This window comes from Sarcophilus harrisii, chromosome 2 (assembly GCF_902635505.1).
Source record: "Sarcophilus harrisii chromosome 2, mSarHar1.11, whole genome shotgun sequence".
NCBI classification, from domain to species: domain Eukaryota; kingdom Metazoa; phylum Chordata; class Mammalia; order Dasyuromorphia; family Dasyuridae; genus Sarcophilus; species Sarcophilus harrisii.
The window spans coordinates 613,056,682-613,083,284 of NC_045427.1; the positions used below are offsets into that span (position 1 = coordinate 613,056,682).

The 26,603-nt window shown below is 37.1% G+C and overlaps 1 protein-coding gene across 3 annotated transcripts in view; it reads right to left on the reverse strand.

Moving 5' to 3' along the window:
• FAM149B1 (family with sequence similarity 149 member B1) overlaps nucleotides 1–26,603 on the reverse strand; it is a 47,070-nt gene that overhangs the window by 5,585 nt on the left and 14,882 nt on the right. For 2 of the 3 annotated variants that reach the window (XM_023495364.2, XM_012540632.3), the window contains exons 6-12: nucleotides 12,289–12,459; nucleotides 10,735–10,922; nucleotides 8,462–8,586; nucleotides 6,339–6,448; nucleotides 5,503–5,727; nucleotides 4,072–4,198; nucleotides 3,782–3,904 (exon numbers count right to left, since the gene is read on the reverse strand). In XM_023495364.2, the coding sequence (XP_023351132.1) occupies nucleotides 3,782–3,904; nucleotides 4,072–4,198; nucleotides 5,503–5,727; nucleotides 6,339–6,448; nucleotides 8,462–8,586; nucleotides 10,735–10,922; nucleotides 12,289–12,459 (1,069 nt within the window). The remainder of the gene's footprint in view (nucleotides 1–3,781; nucleotides 3,905–4,071; nucleotides 4,199–5,502; nucleotides 5,728–6,338; nucleotides 6,449–8,461; nucleotides 8,587–10,734; nucleotides 10,923–12,288; nucleotides 12,460–26,603) is intronic. The other variant, XM_023495363.2, reaches the window with a different exon arrangement.

Sequence of the window (26,603 nt, forward strand, 5' to 3'; positions counted from 1 at the left end):
ATTAAGAAGCTTCTTGATGAGGTTGAAATAAGAGAATGTAAAAGCTTGCTTGAAGCTTAAAATTTAAAAAAAAAGGAGGATCTAAGCAACTGATTCTATCACTTCCTGCCAAATAGAGGGAGAAACAATGAAAGCAGTGTCAGATATTTATATACTTGGGCTCAAAGATCACATAGCAACTTGCAATCACAAAATTAAAAGCTGCCTGTTCCTTGGAAGGAAAGTTATAGCAAATCTGGACTGCATACTGCAAGGCAGATATTGCCTTGCTCACAAAAGTCCGTAGAGTACTCAGGTTTTTTCTACTTGAGTTTGACACCACTGCCCTACATGAATTTTGTGATTTGTCTGTGAGAAAGGACAAGGCACTCTGAAGGTAACATGTTGAAAGAAATGATGTCTAATACAAGTTTGCCTATTACCTCTGTTTTGGGTAAAACTCATGTGCTCATGAGCATGAGCTGAATTTCATTCTCAGAAGAAATCTTGCTGCCTTATGTCAGTCTTAAATATTACTGCCATATATGCCCAGAGGAAAGCAGATTTAATAGAGCTTCTAAAATAAGACTCAGTGAAAACTCCAGGAATTAGTAGTTGTTATTTTTCTCCTTTACTTTTGTTTGTTTGGGATATATTTTCCCTTATAAACATTCCTCTTGTCAAGATCACATCTATTCATCTGTCTCACACTTCACTTTTTCATGTAGAAATAAATAAATGGGTCAGATAGTTGTTAGGGAGCAAATGGCCAAATCCATCACTATCTTGGAACCTTCTGGGGTTCCTCTCTGGTTTCCTGGATACATGAGTGAGCAATGCTGGCAGCTTAGGTTGGCCCCTTCTCTAGCTCTGGAAGATGCTGACAGAAAAGTTGGGACTGAGCCATCTGCAGAACATTGGATGTGCAAAAGTTTTCCCTATAGGACACCGTCCTGGTGTGAAACATGTTGATTAGGAACACTTTTCACCGTTATTTTTTGTTTAGTAATGTCAAGATTCCAAACTTACTTATATTTCACCCAGTTCCTCATCAGAATATTACTTCCCTTCTTCTGGTAGTCCTCTAGAAACGTATTTAGAGGATTACTGTGACTAATATCCAAGGCCACTGTTGACAAAAAAACACTGGCTTTTTTCTCTTGTTTATTCTCAGAGGTCTAAATTGAAGCTTTAAAATATAAGAGTTAATGGTATAGTAGAAAGACCACAAAGAAGAGGGATAAAGCCTTTGATCTTGGTCAGGTGAACCAGGGTAAATCACATCAGCTTCATCATTTGTAAAATGATGGGGATAAATTAGGTGATCTCTAGGGTCATCTAACTACAAGGTGCAATCTATCAGTAAGAATCTTTAAGAAACTTTAAAAACGAGGGAGGATTCGGGAAGATGGCAGAGTAGGTTGGTAAATTTAAAGCTCTCCAGATTTCCCTCCCAGATAGAACAAATTTGCATCTCAGGGCAAACATAGACTGGTAAAAAATCAAGAACACTTAGGGTAGGACAGGTGTCCTCTTGCTACAATCAGAGAAGATCTGAAGAAAGACTGCAGGCTGAGGATTAATTTGTCTGAAGTGCAGACACCTCTGGCCTAGCTCCACAGAAACAGCAAGTGGGGAGCCCTGGAGCTAGCTGGGTGTGGCAGGACCCTCACTAGGAGCCACGGAGACTCTCACTTCCCAGACTATCTGTTAGTCGGGGTTTGAATCTGAGAGGACCAGGGGAAACTCGGCTGACTGAGAACACCAGGCTGGACTGGGCTTCTGAGACATGGCCTTGGGTGAGAAGGAACCAGCATCCTGTGAGTGCAGGGACACTGTGGGCACCTTCAGGAGGAGGTGGTTCTTGGTTTGGGGTTCCTGGTCAGAAGGGAGAGTTGAAGGGAAGCTTGAATATCTCCCCCACAATTAAAGGTGCTTACACTACTATCACTTATTTTTTAAAAAAGTGAATCGGCAAAGAAGAAAGAACTCCACCATTGAAACATAAATCCCAGTCTTCCCTGTTCATATTATCTTTAGAGGAAGACACTTTAGGAAAAAAACTTCTACCCCAAAGAGTAACATAAAATGACTCCCTGCCCAGAGAGAATTTATAGAACTCAAAAAAAAAATTTAAAAATCAAACAAGAGACATTGAGGAAAAATTAATAAATAAAAACTATCCAAGAAAAACAAGAAGCTTGTGGGAAAAAAAAGTTAATTAACTAGAAAAGAAGATAAAGATAAAAATAATGTTTTGAAAATTAGAATTGGGGAGGGGAAGCCAGTGAAGCTATGAGAGACCAAGAACTAACAAAACATATTGTAAAGAATGAAAAAGAAACAAACCACAGAATGTGTGTGTGTTTCACACAGAATGTGAAACATAAGAAAAATGACAGATCCGGTGAACAGTTCAAGAAGATTACAACAGAAAAAAAATATTGAGAAATGTTGAGGGGGAAAAAAAGGACCTTGACATAATAATGCAGGAAATAATCCAAGAAAATTGTCCTAGAGTGATAGAACATGAGAGGAAAATAGAAATAGAAAAAATTTGCCTATCACCACCTGAATGAGATCCTTTGTGGAAAACACAGAGGAATATTATTGCCAAATTTCAAAACCCCCAGATCAAAGAGAAGATTTTGCAAGAAACAAACAAAAAACCCCAATAACAATTCAAATACAATAGAGCTACAATTAAAGTTGTATAAGACTTATCAGCAGCTAAAATAAAAGACTGCAAGTCCTGGGATCACATCTACCAACAATCAAAAGAACTGTGGCCAAAAATATCATATCAGGCAAAATTATAATTTTGAATGAAAAAAAAAAATGGACATTCGATGAATTTTGCAGATTTTCAGGACTTCCTACCAACTAAAACTGAACTTAACAAAAAATTTAACATATGACAATTAGTATCAAAGATCAATTTTAAGGAATTCAACATGGACAGACTGTTTAAACATAGACAAACTGTATGTTTTTTAACATGGGAAAATGTATATGTTTAAGATTCACAACAATAAGGCAATTTCTAAAAGAAAGATTGGCAGAGTAAAGGCAAAAATATAGTCATGTCATATAAATGAGGTGCAGAGGAAGAATAGACATAGAGGCATTGTGGGGGGGTAGGGTTCCTAGTTCTGAAAACCTTTACTGACATTGGGAATGGGTTCAATAGGCAACACTACATATATACCATGAAGGGTACAGCACCCTCCAAAATCTGTAAAGAAATAAGGGGGAAGGGATGGGCAGATGGGGAAGCAAAGGGAGAGGGAAGAAGACAAGGGAGAGATCCTGGGTCAGGGGAAGTTAAGTAATAGCAAGGCAAGTTATGGAGCAAAATTTAAAGAAGCAGCAGGGATAGGAAAGATGTGTGTGTATATGGGGTGTATGTAGGGGTGAGTGTGTGTATGTATGTACATATGTATATATAAATATATCTTTTCTTAACTGTAGCTTGCTTTGGAGTGGTGGAGAATATGAAAGGGAAAAAAAGAATAAATAAGGGACACAGCAGAGAACCAAAGAACAATTTACAAGGAAATTAGGAAAAAAGGAGGGAAAAAAAGAAACTTTATATATACACTTGCTTCTGTTAATTTTTGGTCAGCCCATATCATGCTGTTTTTGCAGCCAATTAAAGGTTTTGCTATTGGCAATGTTAACATCCTAAGCAGTATCCTAAGCCTTAAGTTCCCTGTAAAGTTACATGCTCAGCTTATAAACCAGCCTTTCTGTCCATTTTGTTCCCCAGTGCCAGCGACCAAAAAGGATATTTGTAGTGTACCAAAAATGACTGGGTGGTATTGGGTCTGGAGAAGAAGTCGGGTAGCAGCAGCCTGTCCTGTGGCTGCTGGTTGGGCTCATTCACCACCGCACTGCGCGCTCGGCTGGGATCGGCTCGGGACTTCTGAGGAAGAAGACAAAGACCGGGAGCCAGTGACTAATGGTGAGAACGAGCCCGCCCAAGCCCCACGTGGGAGAGCACCTGTACTCATCAACAACAGGAGCTCTGTACTTCCAGCCAGAACGAGGTCTCCCCAGGAAACCATCCTGCTCCCCATGGTGGATGCTTACACTGGCCGGCTGCCGCTGTGATCCCGCGCTTCTCAAGTGCTCCATGTCAGCAGGGCCAATTGGGGGAAGCAAGTTGTTTCGACTCAGCAACATTGGCGATGAAGACAAGGAGTCAGCTGCTGTGAGGCTGCCATTCCCCAAGAACCCAAATAAAAAAAAGCAGAAACAATTCATTCAAATGCTAATGAAAGATTTGAGTTTAATGTCTATAGGGGGGTGCTTCAAGCTACCCAGGCACAATTTCATTTACGAAAATATTTGGGCAATGCTCCCCAGGGCTTTGTTTGAAATAATATCTGGCTTTTTTTTCTTAAGCGGTCTGGTGAGAGAATTCTGTTTTACATCTGGAAGGTCTCAGAAGTAGGGCTTCATTTACAAGATCTCAATCATTGTAATGCTGGGTCAAGGTACAGGTTAGGAGCATGTCTTTTACAAACAGTACTGGAAGTAATCTGTCTTGTTTGTGAAATACCCTTCTTCAACTCAGGTGTAGCTGAACTACCTATCACTGATACCCAAAACTCCAAGTACAGCCAACTGATTCTGTCAGGTACCAGAAGGTAGAAAAGTATAAAGTGAGTACATAAACTGAATGAGTTAAGGAGGACAGCTGATGAGCAAAGATTGATTTGAATTCATTTAGCAACATAATTAGACTGACATGGCCATTGGAAAACTAAATTATGATCTCACATTCATGATTTCTACATAAATATCCAATACAACAGAATCCTGCTCTCCAAGATGGCCGTTAGTGCTAGTGCCATTGCCCCCCCTCCATTTTCCCTCTCTCCTGGTCCATATTCTCTTTATGGTAAGCAATCTAGTTAAGCATAATGGGTGGTTAAAACAGAAATGTGAGGGGAGGAATCAATAAATGATTGCTTTGGAGTACTATTAGTAGTAAAGCATGTTTAACTTAAAAACAGTCTGTAAAAGCAGGCACAGACAAAACATTAAATGAAGGAATATCCTGGAGGGAATAGGTGAAAGACCCTAAAGGAATAGTTTTCCTGATATGAAAAGTTGCTTATTTGATTTTACAAATAACAGTATCATAAATATAATTAATAACTTTTGGGGAATGTAAAGAGAATTCATTTTCATAAAGACTTTGCCCTCATCTTGAACTAAGCATCATTTCTCATTCCCGCTTGTTTATTATTAACCTCTTTCACAGAAAAGCTATTCTTGGTCAATTCTATACCTATATTTGAATCAACTTCTTAGGCATGGAGATGTGTGAGATCTAAAACCATTTCACATTAAAATCTTTCCTCCTATTATTCATTCTGCATTCAATTTAACCTATCAGAACCAAATTATAACAATGTTTTTTTTTTTTCTCCATCTTAGGTTTCCTACATAAAATTAACTTTTCTTTAGATTTATCAGAGCCCTCTCACTTTAGAGTATAATTCTGAAACCTACAGTCGTGTTCCTCTGATGATTTCATCCATGGGTCTCGGAGTCCCTGAGCGTGAATGACCCGTGCCAATTGGATGAAGGGTACGTGGTGGCGGGTTGCGCCTCCTGGCAGACTGCACCGTATGTAACAGAGAAGAGGAACTGAGCTCCAGTGTTCGATTTGGCCAATTTCGGTTAGAAAGGATGGTACTAGATCCAGGTCTCATAAGTAGTTTGTCATCTATATCTCTAGTAACCAAATAAAAAATGAAAAATTTAAAATACGACTCAAATTCAAAGCGTACATGGAAATAAGTCACAGGATAAAAGTCTTGATTTGTATAATATGTTCAAAGAAAAAACTTCAAACTTTTTAATAAACAATCTAATCCCAAGGAATAATGTTTTCCCAGATCAGATAAATTAATCTTTCCTTAAGAGTGTGCTATAATTTGAATTACAAGCAAAAGTAACTGCTAAAAGCAAACTGTTTATTTGTCATCAGAGCCAACCTTCCTGTCCCTACATCCAAAGTGATGACAGTCATCAAAAAATTCATCCACCTAAAAATGTTTCTCCACTGGCCTGCCATCACACCTGAAATTTTTGTAATGGAATCATACCTTTAAAAAGTCTTAGTCAGAATGCCTCTGACTAGCTGAATGTGAAAGGCATATGTTGTACTACTAGTTCCTTTTAGCAGGGAGCCTACAATTCAATATAACTGTTCCAAGAGTGCCAAGTAGGACCTGATCCCCCTTATATTAGGATGAAGGGTTTGGTGATATACAAAAATCTACAAAGTTCAGGGCTTACATATTTTTTTTTTTTAAAGAGGAAAAGGAAAAAGCCTTTCTTACATGAGTTTGTCCATCAAAGAGAGATTTCTTGGCTGTAAGGGCATCCCATGAACCAACAAACCATTCATATTTGGCTGGCGACTGCCACTGGATGAAGGACAGAGACTCATCTACAAGTGAAAACCAAAAAACAAACAAAACCCCACATTACTCTTTATTTGGCTCTAGAGACCTCTTTTTTTTTTTTTTTTTTTAATCTTTTCAAATATTCATTTGATAGTAAAAACAAAGAGCTTTTATAGGTGGGAGGGGGTACAAAGTGGGGGGTGGGGTAGAGGAACATTCTCCCAATATGCTTCTTGGCAGCTTGCTGATGTCTGCAGTATGTTGGTGAATTGTTCTTAGCCTCAATCCTAGATTGGGAGTGTGTTCTTTCTAGGTTGCTATGTGTAGCCCAGGCAAAGGATATCCTATTCATGAAGAAAATAAACTTTGTCTAATTAAGTATAATAAATCAGAACCTAGGCAATATACAAAGAAAAAGTTCAAATAACTACCACAAATGAAGTAAAGTTGCTCATTTAGTCCTTCTGCTCTGTCTTTAGTCACTGCATAATCTATGACTTTGTGCCTATTATTCCATCAGTTCAACAAACTTGGATGCATTTTGATTTCAACATAGCTCAAGAGGCACTGCGAATGGATTTGTTTTTTTAAACTTAACCTGGTACTTTACTGAAGCCTTGCTTGAGTGATCTCAGATTAGTCCATCATTGGCCCCTAGCTCTTGCTCAGTCAATCCCCTTTCAGTATGAAGGTCAGGACCCTCCTTATGCCAACTGCCACAGAATCTTTTATTTATTTATTTTTTAGGGGCATCTCATGTGAAAAATATATACTTTCAGCCTAGAAGGTTTGTTGATGTGATAAATAGGATTAGGGACATTAATATTAAGGGTCATGTTTGACCAAGTCTGTTATGTATAGATATTATTTGTTTGTTGATGAGAGTTTCTCCCTTTACAGATCCAATCTCTGTAATATTTTAGATTGAAGACATGTTAAAGACTATATCATTATATTACAGAAAAAGTATGAGTTGAGTGGTTTATTTCCAACACATGGACTATCAGATTTTTGTCTAGAAGAAAGCTCGAGTTAAGATTATCTAAGTTTCAATTCAAAAGCTGGAATGAGTTCTTTTCTGAGTCAATAATATTAACAGCTTATTGAAACCTGAGTTTATGAATGAGGATAAACAAGTCACTAATCACAAATAGATGACCATCTTTTTTCCCTACTATAAATTTCTCTAATTTTTTGACTTGCCTATTATGTCTGGACTGTGAGCTCTGTGCATCCAAAAAAAAGATCAATATAAGGAAGGCAGAAAGGAAAAGAAAAAGGAAAAAAGGATAAATGGTGAAAAATGGGAGAGTGAGAAAAAAGGAACAGAAAGAAAAACCCAAGACAATTCTCAAGACTACTATTATTTTAGGATCATGATATCTGAAATGAGAGGAAAATAATATATACTTCATAAAATTTGGATTAATGTAACAGAGATTATCCTAAAAATTATAGTGCTTGGTTGCCTGTTCAAAAAGCCTGGATAACAAACTTCTCTGTGGTCAGAATCTCATCATTTAGCTAAATCAAAACTATAAAAATTTTGTTCATGTTATTTTTACTTATTTTTGTTTTTTATATAATGTTGTTTTATATATATTTTTTCAAAATAATACCTTTTTATTTTCAAAATATATGCAAAGACAGTTTTCAACATATACCCTTGTAAAACCTTATGTTCCAAATTTTTCTCTCTCCTTTTCCCCCACTCCTTTCCCTAGCCAGCAAGTAATCCAATACATGTTAAACACGTACATTTCTTCTACACATATTTCCACATTTATCATGCACAAGAAAAATCAGATCAGAAAGGAAAAAAAAATAAGAAAAACAAAAAGCAAACAAATAACAAAAAAGTGAAAATACCATGTTGTGATCCACATTCAGTCCTGACTCATGTTATTTTTATTATTACAAAATATATTTTCCATCATGAATTAACGAACATAGTAGAGATTTTTCTGATCATACTGACCAAGAAGGAAATTTGACAAAGAGAAAAACTTAACATTATCAGTATCAGGCTACCCAAGAAAATAGCTTCATAAGCTTACCGGATTTGACGTGATGGAGAGCATCTTAGACTGTGGCACTCGAGGTAACACCAATGGCTGTGGTTCATATGGCATACATGGGCTTCCAGAATCAGATCTTGTTGTCAAAGCATTGCTCTCATCATCTACACAAAAGAACAAAGGCAAACCTTGTTCATTTATGAGTCATAACAATGTGTGACTTTTCAAACTGGTGTCATTTTATCAACTATCTTTTCTCAGTTATATTTAGACTAAGTCTTTGAGGGTGAAGAGAAAATGTTAGCAGATACGGTTTTGCTATAAGTAGCAAATAAACTACCTTTAAATGATTTCTCCTCAAATGTATGTAGGTTAAGCAAGAAACCAAGCTTAAGCTTTCTCAGGAAAAAATATTTTTATCTCTGGAATTAAAAGACTCATAGGGAAATGTTTAAGGAATAGCGGATTCTACTATCTATTTAAAAAATTTCTAAAACACGAGTTCCTGGCCTTTTGAAAGATTTGTATACTTTTTTCCATATAAAATTACCAGTATCATTTTACATATTGAAAGTGTGTTAGCCTTCATATAAAACAGAGTGGGGAATGTCCAGCTTGAGGGCTGTATAACGCCTGCAAAATCCATTTGGTCTGGCCCTTCCGAGGCAATCACAACTAATGATGAACTGAAAGCTAGGTACAGCAATCCCCCACTGCTTTTAAGTTGAGAATTTTGTGTGGCCCCAAATGATGTTATAAATATCCTCCCAATAGCCCTTGGCAGACAATAGGTTTCCCACCCCTGATATAAAAAGACAGCATATCTGAGCACTATCATCAGACTTGCCAACACTGGGGCATCCTTTCTTTTAGACTCCCATGACCAATGACCTTTGTCTGCAGTGCAGTGTAAGTTCTTGGAGGGCAGAGCTTACCAGAGTGCCTTGTTCATAGGAATTTCATAAATACTTGATGGACTTAGATTGTAGAATAGCTGCCTGGGAAAGGAGCATAATCTGTGGTCCTTGAAGCAAGTATGGCTAGGTGATCTCCATAGAAATCAGAAGCATCAATGTATCAAATATTTATTGGGCTCTATCTATTGGTGTTATCATTTTAATACTCTAAATAAACTGGTTTATATCAGTGATAGCAGGATTAACAAAAAGCAAATTAAAAGCTGATTTCTCTTTTAGAGATTCAACTATTCCCAGTTACTAAAACCTTAAAGAGAGAAATCAAGTGCAAGTCTTCTAGATCTAACATCTTGGAACATTTCAATCTATCTCATTAAATAACCAAGACAAAAAGAAATTCCTTCTGCTTCTCCTTCAATGTTAAAATATTAGTGTTCCCTATTTCTGAAGACCTGTGGTCTCATGCTGACACATAGCAGTGGAATAATCCTTTCCTATCTTCTCTATCCTTCTTTTCACCTTCAAAATTCTCCAATGAATCCTTTTTCCTTCCACACTATTCCTCAACCAGGTAACATAGCTTCCAAGCCTCCAAATCTGAGGCTGAAGGACTACCTTTAGGCCAAACAGAATGATTTTCCTCATAAATCTCAGAGCCAGTGGTGCTCTAAGAGGGCAGCTGGCACCTGCTTTGTTTCATTTGTACAGATTCCTTTTTCTGGGCACATGGTATTCTGGACCACCCATCTCCACCAGAACCCAATGCTTTGGTCTGGGCAGAGTTCTATCTGCCTCCTTTGCCCCTGACCTAGTTTCTGGTGCAGAGGGCAGGAACAGAGATGGGGCTCAGGATCACAAAAAACTTAGACCTGCGACGCCCCCCAGGAAGTTTCTGAGAAGCCAGGGGTCAGAGGTGGGGCTTGAGCCTGCAGCCTCCAGGCTAGCTGCTCTGCCTACACTCCCTACACTAGCCCCCAATGGGTGGTTAATAAATGCTCACTAAACTGGATTTATGGCTCAAAAAAAGAATAGCAGCAACATACCACCTGGTATCAATAAATAAGGACTATTTTGTGCCTTTTCAAAATTGTATTTGAGGATGCCATCTGAAGATGAAGGTAATGTAAGGACTGTTGCCTCAGGGCTCTAATTCACATCAACATGATGTCAGACCCAGAAAGGCTGAGGCAGAGACAAGGTCCAACCCTATCCTGGGAAGCAGAGCTACTTCACGCTGCACTAAGGGCTGACCCGACACAGCTCAGCGCTAAGGCTGGCAGGAATGCCTATTGGGCACAAGTGACAACAAGCATGACCGCTGCCTGCCAGGCCCTGGCCCAGCCCTGTCTGCCCTCAGACAACAGGAGGGTGTCCGGCTGGGTCTGGGGTCCCTACCTGAAGCCGACTCCTCCCAGTGCCTCCGAACCAGCTCCTCCATGCAGCCCAGCACCTTGCTCCACACGTTGTCAAACACGTAGGCAAGAACATCCTCCTTCATGCAATGAAATGGGGCAATGGGAGGGTAGCCCAGTTTTTTTTTCTCACAAGACAGGTCTAATTTTCTTCCATCTGACCTATCTTCCCTAAGATAGACAGAGAGAAAGGAAGGCAGTCAAGACATTCATATGCAATGTTAAGCATCAGTGGTTGGATGGGGGAGGTATTTTATTCACACCACAATCCCCCCCTTTCTAAGCTGCATGGGCCAAGCTGCCTTCTGGACAAAATCAACTGAACAAAAATGAAGACTACATTTTCATTACTCGTTTCTTCTCTTTCCCCTGCAGGTACTAAGTGATTTCACCCAGCGAGATCTTTTTAAAATTTTGATTGAGTGGGTAATCATGCTAGGTGGACAATGGCAAGGCTAAACACATTTGAACAGTATTTTAATATTGCTATAAATTGCAACTTATGATGGTGTTAATCTGATGCTTATATAATGGTATGAGTGATTCTTATGATGTATGGTCATTTCAATTTTAACAAAACCTTTTAAATCCTACTTGCTGGATGCTGAAGAGACAAAGAAAAAAGGAGGCAGTGTAATTTAGGCTGAGTTGTATGATTTAAGGAAAACTCATCTTTCAGTGAAACAAATAAATAAAATATCTCCGATGCTCTCCAAATTCTACCAATTAGAAATCCAGTTGTTATTAAGAAGTAAAAACCTGGAGAAGTATAAGAAAGAATGGGGGAAATATTAGTTATGACTCACAGTCCAAAGAAGTGAAATGAACTGAGAGACTAAGAGAAGATGAAAGGATCAAGGGGCAGAAAAGGGTTTCTTTGGCAGAAAAGGAATCCTTCCCTCCTTTTCTTGAGGAAAAAAAAGCCTGGTTGTAGTGGATCAGTGGGGAGTCTGGGTTAGCTAGTCTATGACAATAGGGGACTGAATTTCTGGGAGGGATAGAGGAAAAAGGGAACCAGGCGACAGAAAGGATGCTCAAACAGGGAGATGAGGAATCAAAGACAAAATTTTGCTTGCAAAAAGGAAAATTTAGATTTGCTATATGGAAAAACCTCCAGTTGAGAAATAGCTCAAAGTGAAATGCATTGTCTGAGAAGATAGTGGGTTGCTTTTCACTGGAAGTCTTTAAACAAAAGCCGGAAGATCCAGAATACTCAGAGAGGATTCTTGTTCACCATGGGCTCAACTAGATGGTCTTGAGGGGCACTTCTGGCTCTGAGATCAGGAATTTTGGGTAAGGGTGCAAATGTATAAAGAATACACAAATAAATACAGTGCAGGATGAGTAATGAGGATTGGTCCAAGGAAAAATATTAAAACTAGTTTTGGAAGCTAAAGAAAATATAGCAAATTTTTAAAAACATGAAATTAAGATAATTCTAATTCACATCAGTCACTAAATTTAAAAAACAAATTACACACAGACCACAACATCTTGTTGAAAAGAAAGAGGTAAATAGCTAAAGTTAAAAACCCACTTGTCTGTAGTGTCAAATGCCAGATATTCTTCTATTATTCCTTCTGAGACAATCACACCCTCTTCTTCATCTTCTCTTTCTACAGAATATAGGCTTGGAGATTTGGAGACAGAAGCATTTTTATGTCCAGAGGAAAGTGAAAATGGAAACTTCTTACCTCTTATACCAAACCTGGGGGAGAAAGTAGGAGCAAATATAAATTCACTGTGCAATCGTCAATAAATAACAGTTTCTTATAATATAATACTGTCATGGGACCTAAGAAACTCTTAAATCTTTTGTACTTTTCCTAACTCTCCTAACTTATGATCTCTTTTTCCTCTGAGTTACTATTACAGTTATTACTCATACCACTCATTTGACACTTATGACACTTTATGTTGTTTTAATATCTTTTTTCAAGCTAATTTAAAAAATAAGAATTTCAGCTACTTTACACTAAAAAAAACACCCCTAAAATATTTACATCAGTGAAACTCTTTTAATTCTTGTTGTTGATTGACATAAGGCATCTAGTAATGACATGGATATAGTGCTAGGCATGGAGTTAGGAAAATTCATCTTCCCGAGTTCAAGTCTACTATCAGGTATGTATTGGTTGTGTGACCCTGGGCAAGTCCCTTAACGCTATTTGCTCAGTTCCTCATCTGTAAAATGATCTAAATAAGGAAATGGTAGACTACTCCAGGATCTCTGCCAAGAAAAGCCCCCAAATAGGGTCAAAAAGGATTGAACACAAATGAAGCTCAACAACAACAGAAAGTGATTTTCATGGTTATAATTAATGCAGAGGTGCTTTTTCATGCTCAGTTTTTTCTATTAATTTTCATTTATTTCATTAAATTTCATTTAACACAAATATTTCTATACCATATAGTTCATATATATTTTTTCTTTTAATAATAAACAATATTCAAATACAAAAAGACTATACATGAAATTATGTTTCCACTATTTACAATTTGATTTAAAATAGATTAATTTTTACCAAGCAGTAATAAAACAATTATTTCATTGTTCCTTCTAATTTTTTTCTATTTTTTGTTGCTGTTACTAGTGTTATTTACAGAAACTTGAATATGTGTGTATATTGTTATTCTACTTCACATCATATCATGTAAAACTTTCCACATTTTTTTTTATTCTGCATATTTATTATTTCTTATGGCACAATAATGTTCCATTTCCAGCCATTCCTCAATAGTTTGATAAAAGTTATTTCTAGCTTTTTGTAAAGTGCTGTTAGGAATATTTTTGTACAAATATTTTACCACTGTCAACAATATCCTTACAATTAGAAATGTACTCACTGAGACAAAGAAGTATAAACAATTTGTAGCTGTTATTGCATAAATTATATATTGCTTTCCAAAAAGATTACATAAATCACAGCTCAATCAGCAGGTTTAGTGTAGCTGTTTTTTCCAATCACATTAGCACTGATTTATTATTATTAGCCATCTTTGCTAATTCGATGGAAAAGAGGTGGTATCTGGGTAGTATTAATTTATATGTCTCTTGTTAGACTGGTTGAAATTTTCAAAAAAATGTGGTTATTATATGTCTATTCACATATTTTGACTACATAGCTCTTGGGGAATGGCTCCTACTCTTATAAATTTAAATAACTGCCATACAGAATTTTTTCTGCCAAATCTTTTATTGGAAATATTTGTCAGGAGGATTCTGGGGAGATGGTGGAGTTGGTAAATTTCAAGTTCTCCTGATTTCCCCCACAAATAGAGTAAATTTGCACCTCAGGACAAACATAGACTCTAGAAAAATCAAGAATACTTGAGGTAGAACTGGAGTCCTCCAGTTACAACCCAAGAAGATCCCTGTGAGGTGTAAACACCTCTGGGCTAGCTCCACAAAACACCTAATGGGGACTCCTGGGGTAGCTGGGTGTGGGTGCAGCCTCAACAGGAACCATAGAGACTCTCATCTCCCAGACTGTTTGTGGAGTCAAGACCTAAATCTGGGAGGACTGAGGGAACCTCAGCTGATTGGAAACCCCAGGCCCAGCTAAGAAATGGCCCTGGGCAAGAAAGAACCAACACTCTGTGAATGCAGAGGCAAGGAGGCAGGGATGCTGTTGGCTGTGGGCACCTGGAGGAGGGGCCAGCCCTTGGTTTGGGGATCCTGGACAGAGGGGAGAGTTGAAGAGAAGCTTGAGGCACCCTCTTACCCCATGATTAGAGGTGCTTATACTAATACCTTATTTATTAGAGGTTATTAATTAACCTCTTATTAAAAAAAAAAAAAAAAAGAACTGCAAAGAAGAAAAAACTCCACCATAGAAATACATTATGGGAATAGGGAATATTGGGGTTCACCTTCAGAGGAAGACACTAAAAAAATCTTCTACCCCAAAGAGTAATGTGAAATGGGTCCCTGCCCAGAGAGAATTCATAGAAGAAATGAAAAAAGAATTTAAAAATCAAATGAGAGATATTGAGGAAAACTTGAAAAAAAATCCAAGAAAAAAGAAATTATGAAAAAGTTACCCACTAGAAAAAGAGATACAGAGTCTCAAAGACAAAAATAATGCTTTGAAAATTAGAATTTGGCAAGGAAAAGACAGTAAAGCTATGAGAGACCAAGAAATAACAAAAGAGATTATAAAGAATGAGAAAATAGAACAGAATGCGAAACATCATATAAGAAAAATGACAGATGTGGAGAACAGACCAGCCGAGAAAATAATTGGATTGCCTGAAAGTTATGTCTAAAAAAAATGACCTTGACACAATAATGCAAGAATTAATCTAAGAAAATTGCCCTGGAGTGATAGAATGAGAAGAGAAAGCAGAAATAGAAAAAATTCACCTATCACCACCCAATGAGATCCTTTGTGGAAAACACATAGGAACATTATTGCCAAAACTTAAAACCCCAAAATCAAAAGAGAACATTTTGTAAGACATAAGAAAAAACAATTCAAATACACTGTAGCTACAATTAGAATTGTACAGGATTTATCAGCAGCCACAATAAAGGACTGCAGATCCTGGAATCATATCTACTGACAATCAAAAGAACTAGGCCTGTGGCCAAAAATATTGCAAAATTATCTACAATATTGAATGAGAAAAAAATGGGCATTCAATGAACTTGCAGGTTTTCAGGACTTTCTAGCCACTAAACCTGAACTTAATAGAAAATTTAATATATAAGAGCCAATATCAAAGATCAATTTCAAAGAACTTTAACATGGATAAATTGTTTATGAATAGCATATGTTTAAGAGTGACACCAACAATAAGACAACTCAAAAGAAAGATTGGGCAAAGTTAGGATAAAAATAGTAATTATGTTATACAAATGAGGTGCAGAGAAGGAATAGACACAGAGACATTGGAGGGGGGAAGGGCTTGCAGTTCTGAAAATCTATTCACATTGAAAATGAACTAAATAGGCAACATTACATATATACCATGAAAGGTATAGCATTCTCCAAAATCTATAAAGAAATAAGGGAGAAGGGATAGGGAAGCAAAGGGTGAGGGGAAAAGACAAGGGAGGTTAAGCAAGGCAAGTTAGGAGCAGAATTAAAGCAAAAGGTCAGCAAGGATGGGAAAGATATGTATGTGGGTATATATGTGTATGTGTGAGACTATATATGTGTGTGTGTATATATATATATATATATATATATATATATATATATATATATCCTTTCTGAACAATAGCCTGCTTGGAGGTGATGATTGAAGGAGAAAAAAATAAAGTAAATAAGGTGTGCAGCAGAGAACAAAAGAACAATTTATAAGGTAATAAAGAAAAGGTGGACATTCACGAAAATAATTTCTTCTACTAATAGATGTATTTTCTTGAACTGGTATTGGTTGTTATATATTGTGAATCCTCCCTGATGTTCTGTTGGTTACATGACAATGTTCTTTTTTATTTTACTTTGTTTTGTATTCCTTTTCTGTTTTTCTTTTTTCTTATTCTATTTCTTTAAATAAAATAATTTGGGGGTGAAAAAAGAAAAAGAAATATTTGTCACAATGTTCTTTCCCTAAATCTTTTCTTCTTTTTTATTATACATTTTTTGTCATGTAAAAACTTTATTTTTATCTAATAAATGCCAACAATTTTGTCCATATTTCTTCTTTGTTTGTTGAATAATAATTTCCTACCTCTACACAACCTTTTAGCTGGGATTTGGAAGAAGCCAAGGAAATCAGGATGCAGAGATGAGGAGGAAGAACATTCCAAGTATGAGAGACAGCTAGAAAAAATACATAGCTGAGAGATGGAGCATTTGTTCCAGGAACAGCCAGGAGACCACTCTTCCTGGATCAGAGAATCTGGGGGAAGTGGGGGTAAGGTATAAGAAGACTGGAAGTAGGGAAGGAAGTTATGGAATGCTCTCAATTTAGAGAATCTTCTATTTTATCTTTGAGGTAACAGGGAATCAATGGAGTTTATTGAGCAAGGATCAGGAGAAGAAAGGGTGACATGGTTGAACTTACACTTTAGGAAAATCACTTTAGTTGCTGAGAGGAAGATGGACAAAAACTTAAATGGGGGAGACTTGAGACAGGCAGACCCACCAATAGGCTACTGCAGTGGTCTAGACATGAGGTGACTGATAAGGATCTGCACCAGAAAGTTGATGGGGGGAGGAGAGGTTACAAAGGTAAAACCAAGAGGTCTTAACAACAGATTGGATCTGGGGAGGGGGTGAGACTTGAAGAAATCACCTACATTGTAAGCCTAGAGAATGATGAAATTAATAAGTAGTAAGATAGTATAGAGTGAGAAGAGAAGAGTGTCCAGGACAGAACCTTATGTGATACTCAAATCAGACACAAACTAGATGAAAATCCAGCAAAAGAGACTGAGAAGGGATCAGACAGGTAGTCAAATTTAGCAATGGTCTATTTTATTGGACTTTGTCATAAAACCCCTATCTCATTTTATTAGTTCAATTTTTAAGAATTTTACTTTCAGTTTTATTAATCTCTCCTTTGATTTTGATATTTAACTAGGGATCTAAATTTTTTTTCCTAGGTTTTTTTGTTTTTTAGTTTCATGATCAATTCATTGATCTGCTTTTTATCTTTTATTGAGATAAAAGCATTTAGATTTATAAAAATTTCCCTAAGTATTGCTTTGGCTACAATCCCAGAAATTTAAGTATTTTGTCTTTAATGAAATTACTGTTTCTATGGTTTGTCTGCGAAGGAGATATGTAGAACTAAGAAGCAGTAGTGTTCCCCAAACCTAAACTGAAGAACATATCAAAGAGGAAAGAATCATTCCCCACATCAATGGCAGAGAGGTCAAAAAAGATGAAAATTGAGAAGCCACTGGATTTGGCTTTTAAGAAATTGTTGATACTTATGGAGAGAGCTCTTTCAGCAGAATGATAAAGTAAAAGCTGGACTGTAAGGCATTAAGAAAGTTGAGAAGAAAGGGGAGATATGTATGAGAGATGAGCTTCTCAAGGATTTTAGTCATAAAGGGTATAAGAGATATAAGATGACAGTGGGGATGGAGAAATCAAGTGAGTTTTTTCTGAGAGGGGTGACATGGGCATATTTGTAGGTAGGAGACCACAGATTAAGTGAGTGGAAATCCGCTGGAGAAGACAGGTGGAACAAGATCACTGGTGGATGTACGGGGGTTTGCTTTGCAAGGAGAAAGGTCATCTCATCGTGTGAGGTAAGGGGGAAGAAGGGGATAGTGATAGAAAGCATAAAGAGATAAGGGACTTCACCGAGAGCGGCCTCAATTGTTTTCAGTAAAATATGAAACAAGGCTTTCAGCTGAGAGAATGGGATTGAAAAGAGATCAAACAGTCGTAATGTCTCTTGCAGTGAAGGCTAAGTGAGACAGTGAGTCAATTAAGGAGGTGTAAGGGCCTAATTTATATTAGGTAACATCAACGCAGCCAGGACTGTTACATGATTTTCCCCACTTTCCTTAAGCAGCATATGTGGAAGACAGTGCAGATTGGTCTGGTTCAGCAGAGGGGGAAAGAGCAGTTAGTGATGGTCTGGGGGAGAACTGGGGTTGAGGTCCTGGAAGTCACAGTGTGGAAAAACAGTGGGGCTGTATCCTGGAAGGAATGCCAACAGACTGGGCAGATGAGGGAATTTCAGAGCTCATGAACCTGGAAGTGCTGTCTTTGTGAGAGAGGGTATAAACGTCTCTGGGGGAGCAGATGAGGTAAGGTGATAAGGGCATGAGAAATAAGCTGAGGGAGTGTGGGGTTAGGGTCCTCGAGGCAGTATCAGGATGTGTGTGTGGGGAGTGTGAGGGCAGGAGACAGAGAGGACAGAATGGCTGTAAGGTACCAGGCCACGGGAAGGGCAGGGAGGGCCCGAGAGGCTCATCCATGAGCCCAGCTTTCCCTTGGTTGGCAGATGCAGGTGCAGGCACCCCTTCCCTCCCCCAGGGAATCACTGCATGGCCACTGGCCAAATGAACTAGATGCTGATTTTGTGAAGCAGGTGCCAGGGAGGAGGGTGGAGGGCAAACCATGGGATCCATCCTCAGGTTCCCAAAGGCTTCCATGCCTAAGACAGGTCAGACACAAGTGTTTCTGGCCAGAAGGAGGAGCTGGGAGCCTAGGGTGACGCTAAAGAAAAGCCTTCAGAGGAAATGGTTCGGTAGGCCTTGTGTCCACACACAAAACACTTCCAAGCAAAGTCACACTGACCCTCTCAGAGGGGCCTCTAGTCTGGAGAAAGCTCTGAGGTCCTTCCCAATTCTGCTAATCTGTGACTTTTGTGACTTCTTTACAATTTTATACTTCTAACTTCATTTCTATAAATAATTTTATATTTGTCTTTAGTGTGATATTTTGTTATCATAACGCACCATTAATAATTATTTTTCTTAATTTCTCATGTTTTTATTATTATTAAAGAAATAAAATGTTTTATGGGTTTGTTTTACTTCCCTTTTTACTAAAGCTTCAATCTTGACTAATTTTAATGAAGTTATTGAATTACCTTAATATATCATGTTATTTATACCTCTTTTTTGTCTATATTTGTTTCTTTTTTCTTGCCTTGTTATACCTAATATTTCCAAAACTGTCTAATATTATACTGAGAATGGATTATTTAAACATTCATTATTTTCAATTGCTATATTATAGTTTATCTTGAACTTACCATTTCTGGGATATGAAAACCCATAGCTCAATTCCGGGGTTTTAGTTAAATTTTTAATCTCCCCAGAGAGCACTCTCCATATACAAGTTATTAAATAAATGTTTACTGATTAATCCCTAGGTCAAAGTGAAATGAACATACAACTTACTTCCTTGGGTCAAGTCCTAATTAGTGACTCCACTGAAAACAATTGGCAAATATCCCAGTTCAACACGGTACATTCTCTTCTTCATATTCACTTTGGTATCTCAGTCAGTGTTCGTTACGCTGACTCACAAACACAGGTATTGATGGACTCACTCAAGAGACTCTCCAATGCATGTCATAGGTAGGACATTCTTTATTCACTTGTGTTTCTTATGTAAATGGGCAGGCTAAATTTTTTTGAATGGCTGCTGATCTTCCTGAAGAAGTCCTGCAACTTGATAGGGCTTCATTTAAATCATGTCATCCTTCAACAAGAGCATCTGGCAACTTCACACTATATGGAAGCCTTCTTCTATGTAATTCTTATAGGACTTCCTCTGTAACACTGATGGATACTTTAATTTTGACTCCTAAATTAGCAATGCATAGAGGTGTGTTTTGACAGCTAAACTTCAGTTACAGACAATCTACATATCATTCAGTTAGTTATGGAACAGCCATTGGCAATAAAATGTGAAGAATGGATTTGCTATTTTTAAAGCATGTTTTAAATTAAAAACAAAAACAAATCCACAACCTGGAATGCATTTGAGAACTTGTGCTGTACTTTCAACAATTATCAGCTTGTTATTCCTTGTAGCAAAAACTAGCTGTTCATACTGTTTGTTTGTTTTTTTGTTTTTGTTTTTTTTTGGCTTGACTTGATTTTGATAAAAGGATCATGGAGATCTCCACAGTGGCAACTGTCATTTAACACTCTTTGCAACTTTTTTTCCTTTTCCATCTTCCTGGTCTTCTCACACATCACTCCCTTCCATGCACTTCATATTTCAGCCATATGGTGTTATTTACTTCCATCTTTTGGAAGTGTTTTTTGGCACAGGCTATCTATCCTCGAAGCCCAGAATGGTCTCCTTAACTTCCTCTTCTTCAGATTTCATTTCTTTTTGCAGACAGGTCTCCACATCCAGGTTTCTAAGGTTATCTTGTAGCTGCTCTATGTATTCCACATCCACAATTTTAGGTACATATTATTTCCCCTTAGAATGCAAGCTCTTTTGAAGGCAAAGACTATTTCCTTTTTTTCTTTATATCCTCACAGCTCAGTACAATGTTTGGCTCATTGTAAAGAATGGGTTATTGACTGATTAAGCAATTTTATATAACCTTAACCTATCAGTGGGAAATAACTTGTTGAGGAAAAGTCATTAAGGCAACATTTTGGTCTTCCAAATCAAAATTTTTTTTGTAAGAAACAAAACACAAACAACAAGGATTTTTATTCTCTATTCCCCTTTAGTCAACTATGGGGCTGTGAAGGTAGCTATCTACAAAATCCTTTCTCATATAAGATTTGACACCTTTGATAAATGTAAAGCATTTTCAGGAAGATTTTGTTGAGCAGTGTCTTCTTGCCTCTCTTTTCAGAAAACATATTATCAATAATCTTTTCATTCTTTTAGAATCTTTTGAAGATATTCTGAAATAGTGCTTCCAGAATGGTTTTTTTTTTTTTTTTTTTTTTGGCTGAGGCAATTGGGATTAAGTGACTTGCCCAAGGTCATACAGTTAGGAAGTGTTAAATGTCAGAGACCAGTTTTGACCTCAGGTCCTCCTGACTTCAGGGCTGGTGCTCTACCCACTGCATCATCCAGCTGCCTCTAAAATGTCTTTAAAATTATGTCATTTCCAACAGAGGTTTCTTCTGAATTTCTATGTTCAAGAACTTCTACTTTTCACAATTTTAGCTTAAGTTCTACTTCTCCACAAAAGCAGTTAAAGTATAGAGAGTCTATATTCTCAATCCAACCTCTCATCAGCTCTCATGGGTTTAATTATCTTCTTTATGCAGATGAATAAAAATCTATGTATCTAGCCACAGTCTATCTGTTTGCTTATTGAATATATCAAACTTTGTCCTATAGACATTTCAAACTCAACATTTCTAAATCTGAATTCCCTTTGCCAACTTCTCTATTTTTTTTCCATTTACTCAGGTTCACATCTGTGGTGCTCTGAGACCTCATTCTCCCCTATGACTCATTTCTAATCAATTGCCAAATCCTGTCATTTCTACTGACACATCTCTCACAACTATATGCTTCTTTCTCCTACAATTACTATTGTAATTCCCATTCTCATCACATCTCACATGGACTATCACAACAACCTTCTTAATGGTCTCCCTGATTCCACCTCCCCCCCCCCCCCAAAAAAAAAAAATCCATTCTCCACAGAGCAGCCAAACTATTATTCTTAAAGTGTAGATCTGGCCAAGTAACTCCCCTGCTCAATAAATGTCAGTAGCTCTTTATTGCCTTTAGGATCAAATATAAACCTGTCTAGGGCTCGCTATAGAGGGTGCCATAGTGCGTAGAGCACCTGGCCTGAATTCACCTGCCTGAGTTCAAATCTGGATCAGACACTCACTAGGTGATTCTGAGCAAGGCACTTAATCCTAATTGCTTTAGTTTTCTTATGTGCAAAATGAGCAGGAGGAGGAGATGGTCAACTTTTTCTTGGCCAAGAAAACCAAATGGGGTTATGAAGAGCTGGACAACAACTAAAAATGATTGAACAATAAAAAAAAAAATAAATAAGGGCTTCCTAAGCCCTTCACAGGTTGGCCCCCCAACACACCTTTCTAACCTCGTTACTCTTTCTTGTATCTACAATCCAGGCAAATAGACCTTGCTGTTCTTTGCATATGATGATCCATCACTAGTTGTCTTCTATTTAGACAATGTGCCTCCTCCTTGGCTCTGTCTTAGAGCCCTCAAAATGCTGCTCCAGACCCATCTTCTACATGAAGTGTTTTCCATTTCCTTACCTGCTGATGCAACCCTAGCTCTCAAGTGCTGATAGAATGAAAAGCTCCTTAAGGGAAGAGATTGTTTCCATTCTGTCTTTATATCCTCAGTACCTAGCACAATTCCTGACACATGGTAAGCGATTAATAAATGCTTTTTGATTGGGGATGTTTTGAGGTCAAACTCAGTAAAATGATTTTTAAGATCTCTTCCAGGTCTATAAACCTGTAATCCTGTGAAGTGTGGTGGGTCCAGTAGCACTGACAATGTAAACAGACTACTAAAGAAATGCTGGAAATTTTTCCCTTTTCATGTTTATCAGTCATTCTTCTTGCAGTTATATCTAAAATGCTTTCAAGATTATCTGGCTTACAGCAAGCTGATTTCTACTTCCAATAGTTTAAGTTGCTTTTTGGACACTAGTTATAGTCTCATTATCATCCTTCCCTGTAATATTTTGCCTTTGACTTTATATTCCTAATTGGTGTTGGGTTTGGATTTTTTAAGTTCCATTTGGCAAGAACAATTGAGTGCTTGCTTGAAAAGCTTTTGTATGGGGGCAACTTTTTTAATCAGTTAAATTTCTCTTAAGAAAAAATGATGATAATCAGAATCAATGTTCTGAATTTTCTCTAATCTCACTTTTCAGTCAATAGCTTTAGTAGATTGGATTAGAACAGTATAAGAAATATATTCTCATCTTTATCATTTAATTTGCTATCAATTTGCTCTATTTGTTTATCTGATTACACAGAGACAGCTGATTTTAAAATGATTCCCATTCTGGTTAGTAGTCATTTTCAAGTCTAAATATAGTTTTTCTTTTTTTGTGCTGTTTTGGAATCTTCCCCATGTTCAGTACTTTTTGGACTATTCTTGAAGAAAATATTAATTCAGTACATATGTCAGACTTCTGTGTAGCCCAGAAGCATCTAATCGCTATCATTTCTTGATCCTCTTTTCACCTTTATTTGTATTTACATTAAAATGACTACACCTCTTTGAAGAGAGGTATAGAAAGGTGAAGAAAGGAAAGTTATTGACTGGAAGAGGAATTGATTGCTATGTTTTACATAGCCAGGTTCCAAGAAGAGCTATGGGTAAATTTAGCATTCCTCTCTGTTGGCCCACTTAACTCTTCCAAAATAGGGGTCTATGAAAAGTAGCTATATAATGTATCCTTTGAGAAAAAAAATCGGGGGTTGTCTAGCCATGTAAATTAAGTCAGTTAAGCATTTAAAACCAAACCTTTCACAAGCTGATTCCCAATGTATACTTCCAGATTTAGTAAACATTATTCACCTTTGTTAGGATTCTTACAAGGTGCTAAATAAGTGGAATTGAGGAGACAGTGGTTAAATCTAGTTTAGCATTGATTTTATCCTACAACAAATAATGGTTTCCTAGTGATAATGATTGATATATACTCAGGGTATAGAATATAAACAAGAAGCTCTCAGGGCCAGACACAGAAGCCTACTAGAAGCTCTGAGCCTCAGCCAGGATTCAATCGAGGAGATTCACAAGCCAGAAAAGGCAGCTTAAGCTCTCGGAACCAAGAGTACAGAAAGCCTCCAGAAAAACTAGCCAAGCCCCAGAAAAAGAGACAAGACTTTGAAGGAAAAATAAAGGATTTGGACTTAATTCCTGACTGCATTTGAGGTGATTATTGAACTGAAAAGAAACCTGCTCCCGGAGAACATTATATTTTAGAGAAGAATATTACACACCTTCATTACTCTTTAGTCCAGTCTAAACTGATCTTACTGTTTCTCAACAAATTCCAACTCATCTTAAAATCCCCAGCTTGCTAAGGGGATTTTAAGTTTAGCACGAAGACCATTTCCTAGAAGGGCTTTCCTGGCCACCTGGGTTCCTAGTATTACTTCTCTCCCTAAATTATTTCATGGTATATAATATAATGTACATTGACATATATTCATAAAATGCTTTGCAAGCTTTAAAATGCCACAGAAAATCTAGCCATTGTAATTATACATATATGTTATGTACTCTGATGTTATGCATGTTCCTCGAAGGAATGGATAATTTAATTTTTGTATTTGCATCCCCAATGCTGACCCCAGCGCAAGGCTGCTATTAAGTGCTTAATAAATGCACTTTGATTACTAGTTAAGTGCTAGTGAAAGGGCATTCCACCAAACAGGCAATAGACCAAATCAATTCTTGAAAATATTCAATGATTATATCTTGCTACTTAACTGGCTTATTTGCTTTTTCCTATGTATAACTGTCCATCTTGTGCCTTACTTGTACAGGATGATACTCCTCCTCTTCTGCATCTCTTGGAATTATTAGAACTCTTTAAGACTCAATTAAAGCACCACTTCCTAAAAAGAGTCTTTCTTGATTCCAATTGTACTTTCTTCTCAACTCTGTCCCACAAATTATTTCATATTCAGTCACCTGCATATAGGTGAGTAAATACATAATACTTATATGTATACATTTCCTCAAGTAGGATATAAACTCCTTGGAGGCAGGTATTAATTTTTTTGGAGGGTATTAATCTCCACATCTGGCACAGTACCTGGAACATGGTAAATGTATGGCAAATTGGAATGATTAGAATGCAGAAAAGCATAAAGGAAAAAAAAATGGGCAATATGAGAAGTGACATTGAGGAAACAGTAAAACACTTGCAAGAAATCTTCCAATGCACTAAGTAGGTCGTACTTGGAGGATTTGTAACAGAGCATAGAAAAGAATCACATAAAATGAGAAAACATAGTTGGGCTATAGAAAGAACAGTCACATCAAAGAGACCCATCAAAATACTGAAACGAATTAAAACCTTTCTTTAAAAACTACATCAATTTACAGTATAACTTAAAAATTAACATGTACTTGATTCTCTCATTTTCCTGAGATCAATGGATTTTATGATTTTTGTTTACTTTCACAAATTTGATTGATGTACCTTACATTTTTAACCATCATTCATTTCATTGGTGAAAGAGTACCTTTATTTACCTTTCTAAAAATGTTTTATTGTAACTCGACATGCAACAAATATCAATAATTAAACCAAATATGAATCAAATCCTTAATTAACTATTTACATATTTTAAAATGTGATCACAACCAATTTAGCTCTATTTAAATCCTACTATGATGCTTCATCATGGCACCGGGGTGACCCTGGATCCTTGAAGGCTGTGGTACTTTTACAAAAGCCTAGTGATAACCTGTATATCTGTCATCCAAAGACCAACCTGGCCAAGACTGGCGAGGCTCATCACTAAGCTGGCTACAGATGATGAATTTTTTAGACATAATAATTTTGAAAGACCATCTACTAACTTCTCAGGGTAAACTTCATGGGCAAAGGAAATCACTGCTGTCTATAGTATTATATGTTAACCTTGTTCTGACTCATTTCTTATTGGTCCACTCTTCTGTATTTAGTGGTCCTTTAGATCCATTGTTTTTGCAGCACCATAATATTCTAACATTAAAAAGGGTATTAAGAACAATTGCACTGGACACTGAGACATTGCTTAAAACTGTGATCTGCAGTGGTGGAAGAAAGATCACATCTATGATAGAATGGATCTGCCAAAATAAGTTTATTTAATCATTCCACTGAAGCTGTTTGTTTTCAATTTTTCATAATTATGTATAAAGCAGCTATGACTACTTTTGTACAAATAGGGTCTTATTTCCTTAGTAAATAGAGTATTGTTTACTAATAGCTTTGGATAGAAGATGTACAACAGAATTGGCAGATCTGAGGATATGATTGGATTGGGTGTTCTCATTTTATACTGCTATGTTTTTCCATTTCTCCCATTCTTCTGTTGCAACAACAATGTAAAAAATTACTTGTTTTCTCAACATTACCAACTCTGAATGGTTTCAGCTTTGCTGTTTCTGTCAGTTCCCTCACCTGGGATACTAACAAGTGCTTTGCTCCAGAGTCACACAGTCAGAATGTCAGATATGGTTCTTGACTTGATTCCTGCCACTTCCTGACTTGATTCCTATGCCATAACACACAATGCTTTAAGACTTCAGGCCGCAAAATAGGTTTTGACTGGTCCCCTACCCATATGAAATCATAAATCTTGTGCAAAAAGAAAATCCCTTTTCTGTTTCCTCTTTACCTAGAAATCCTCTGCCATCACATTCATAGCTACCAAAATGTAGCATATTTCCACATTTATAATACTTGATAGACTGAGGCTACTTTTGGTCAACA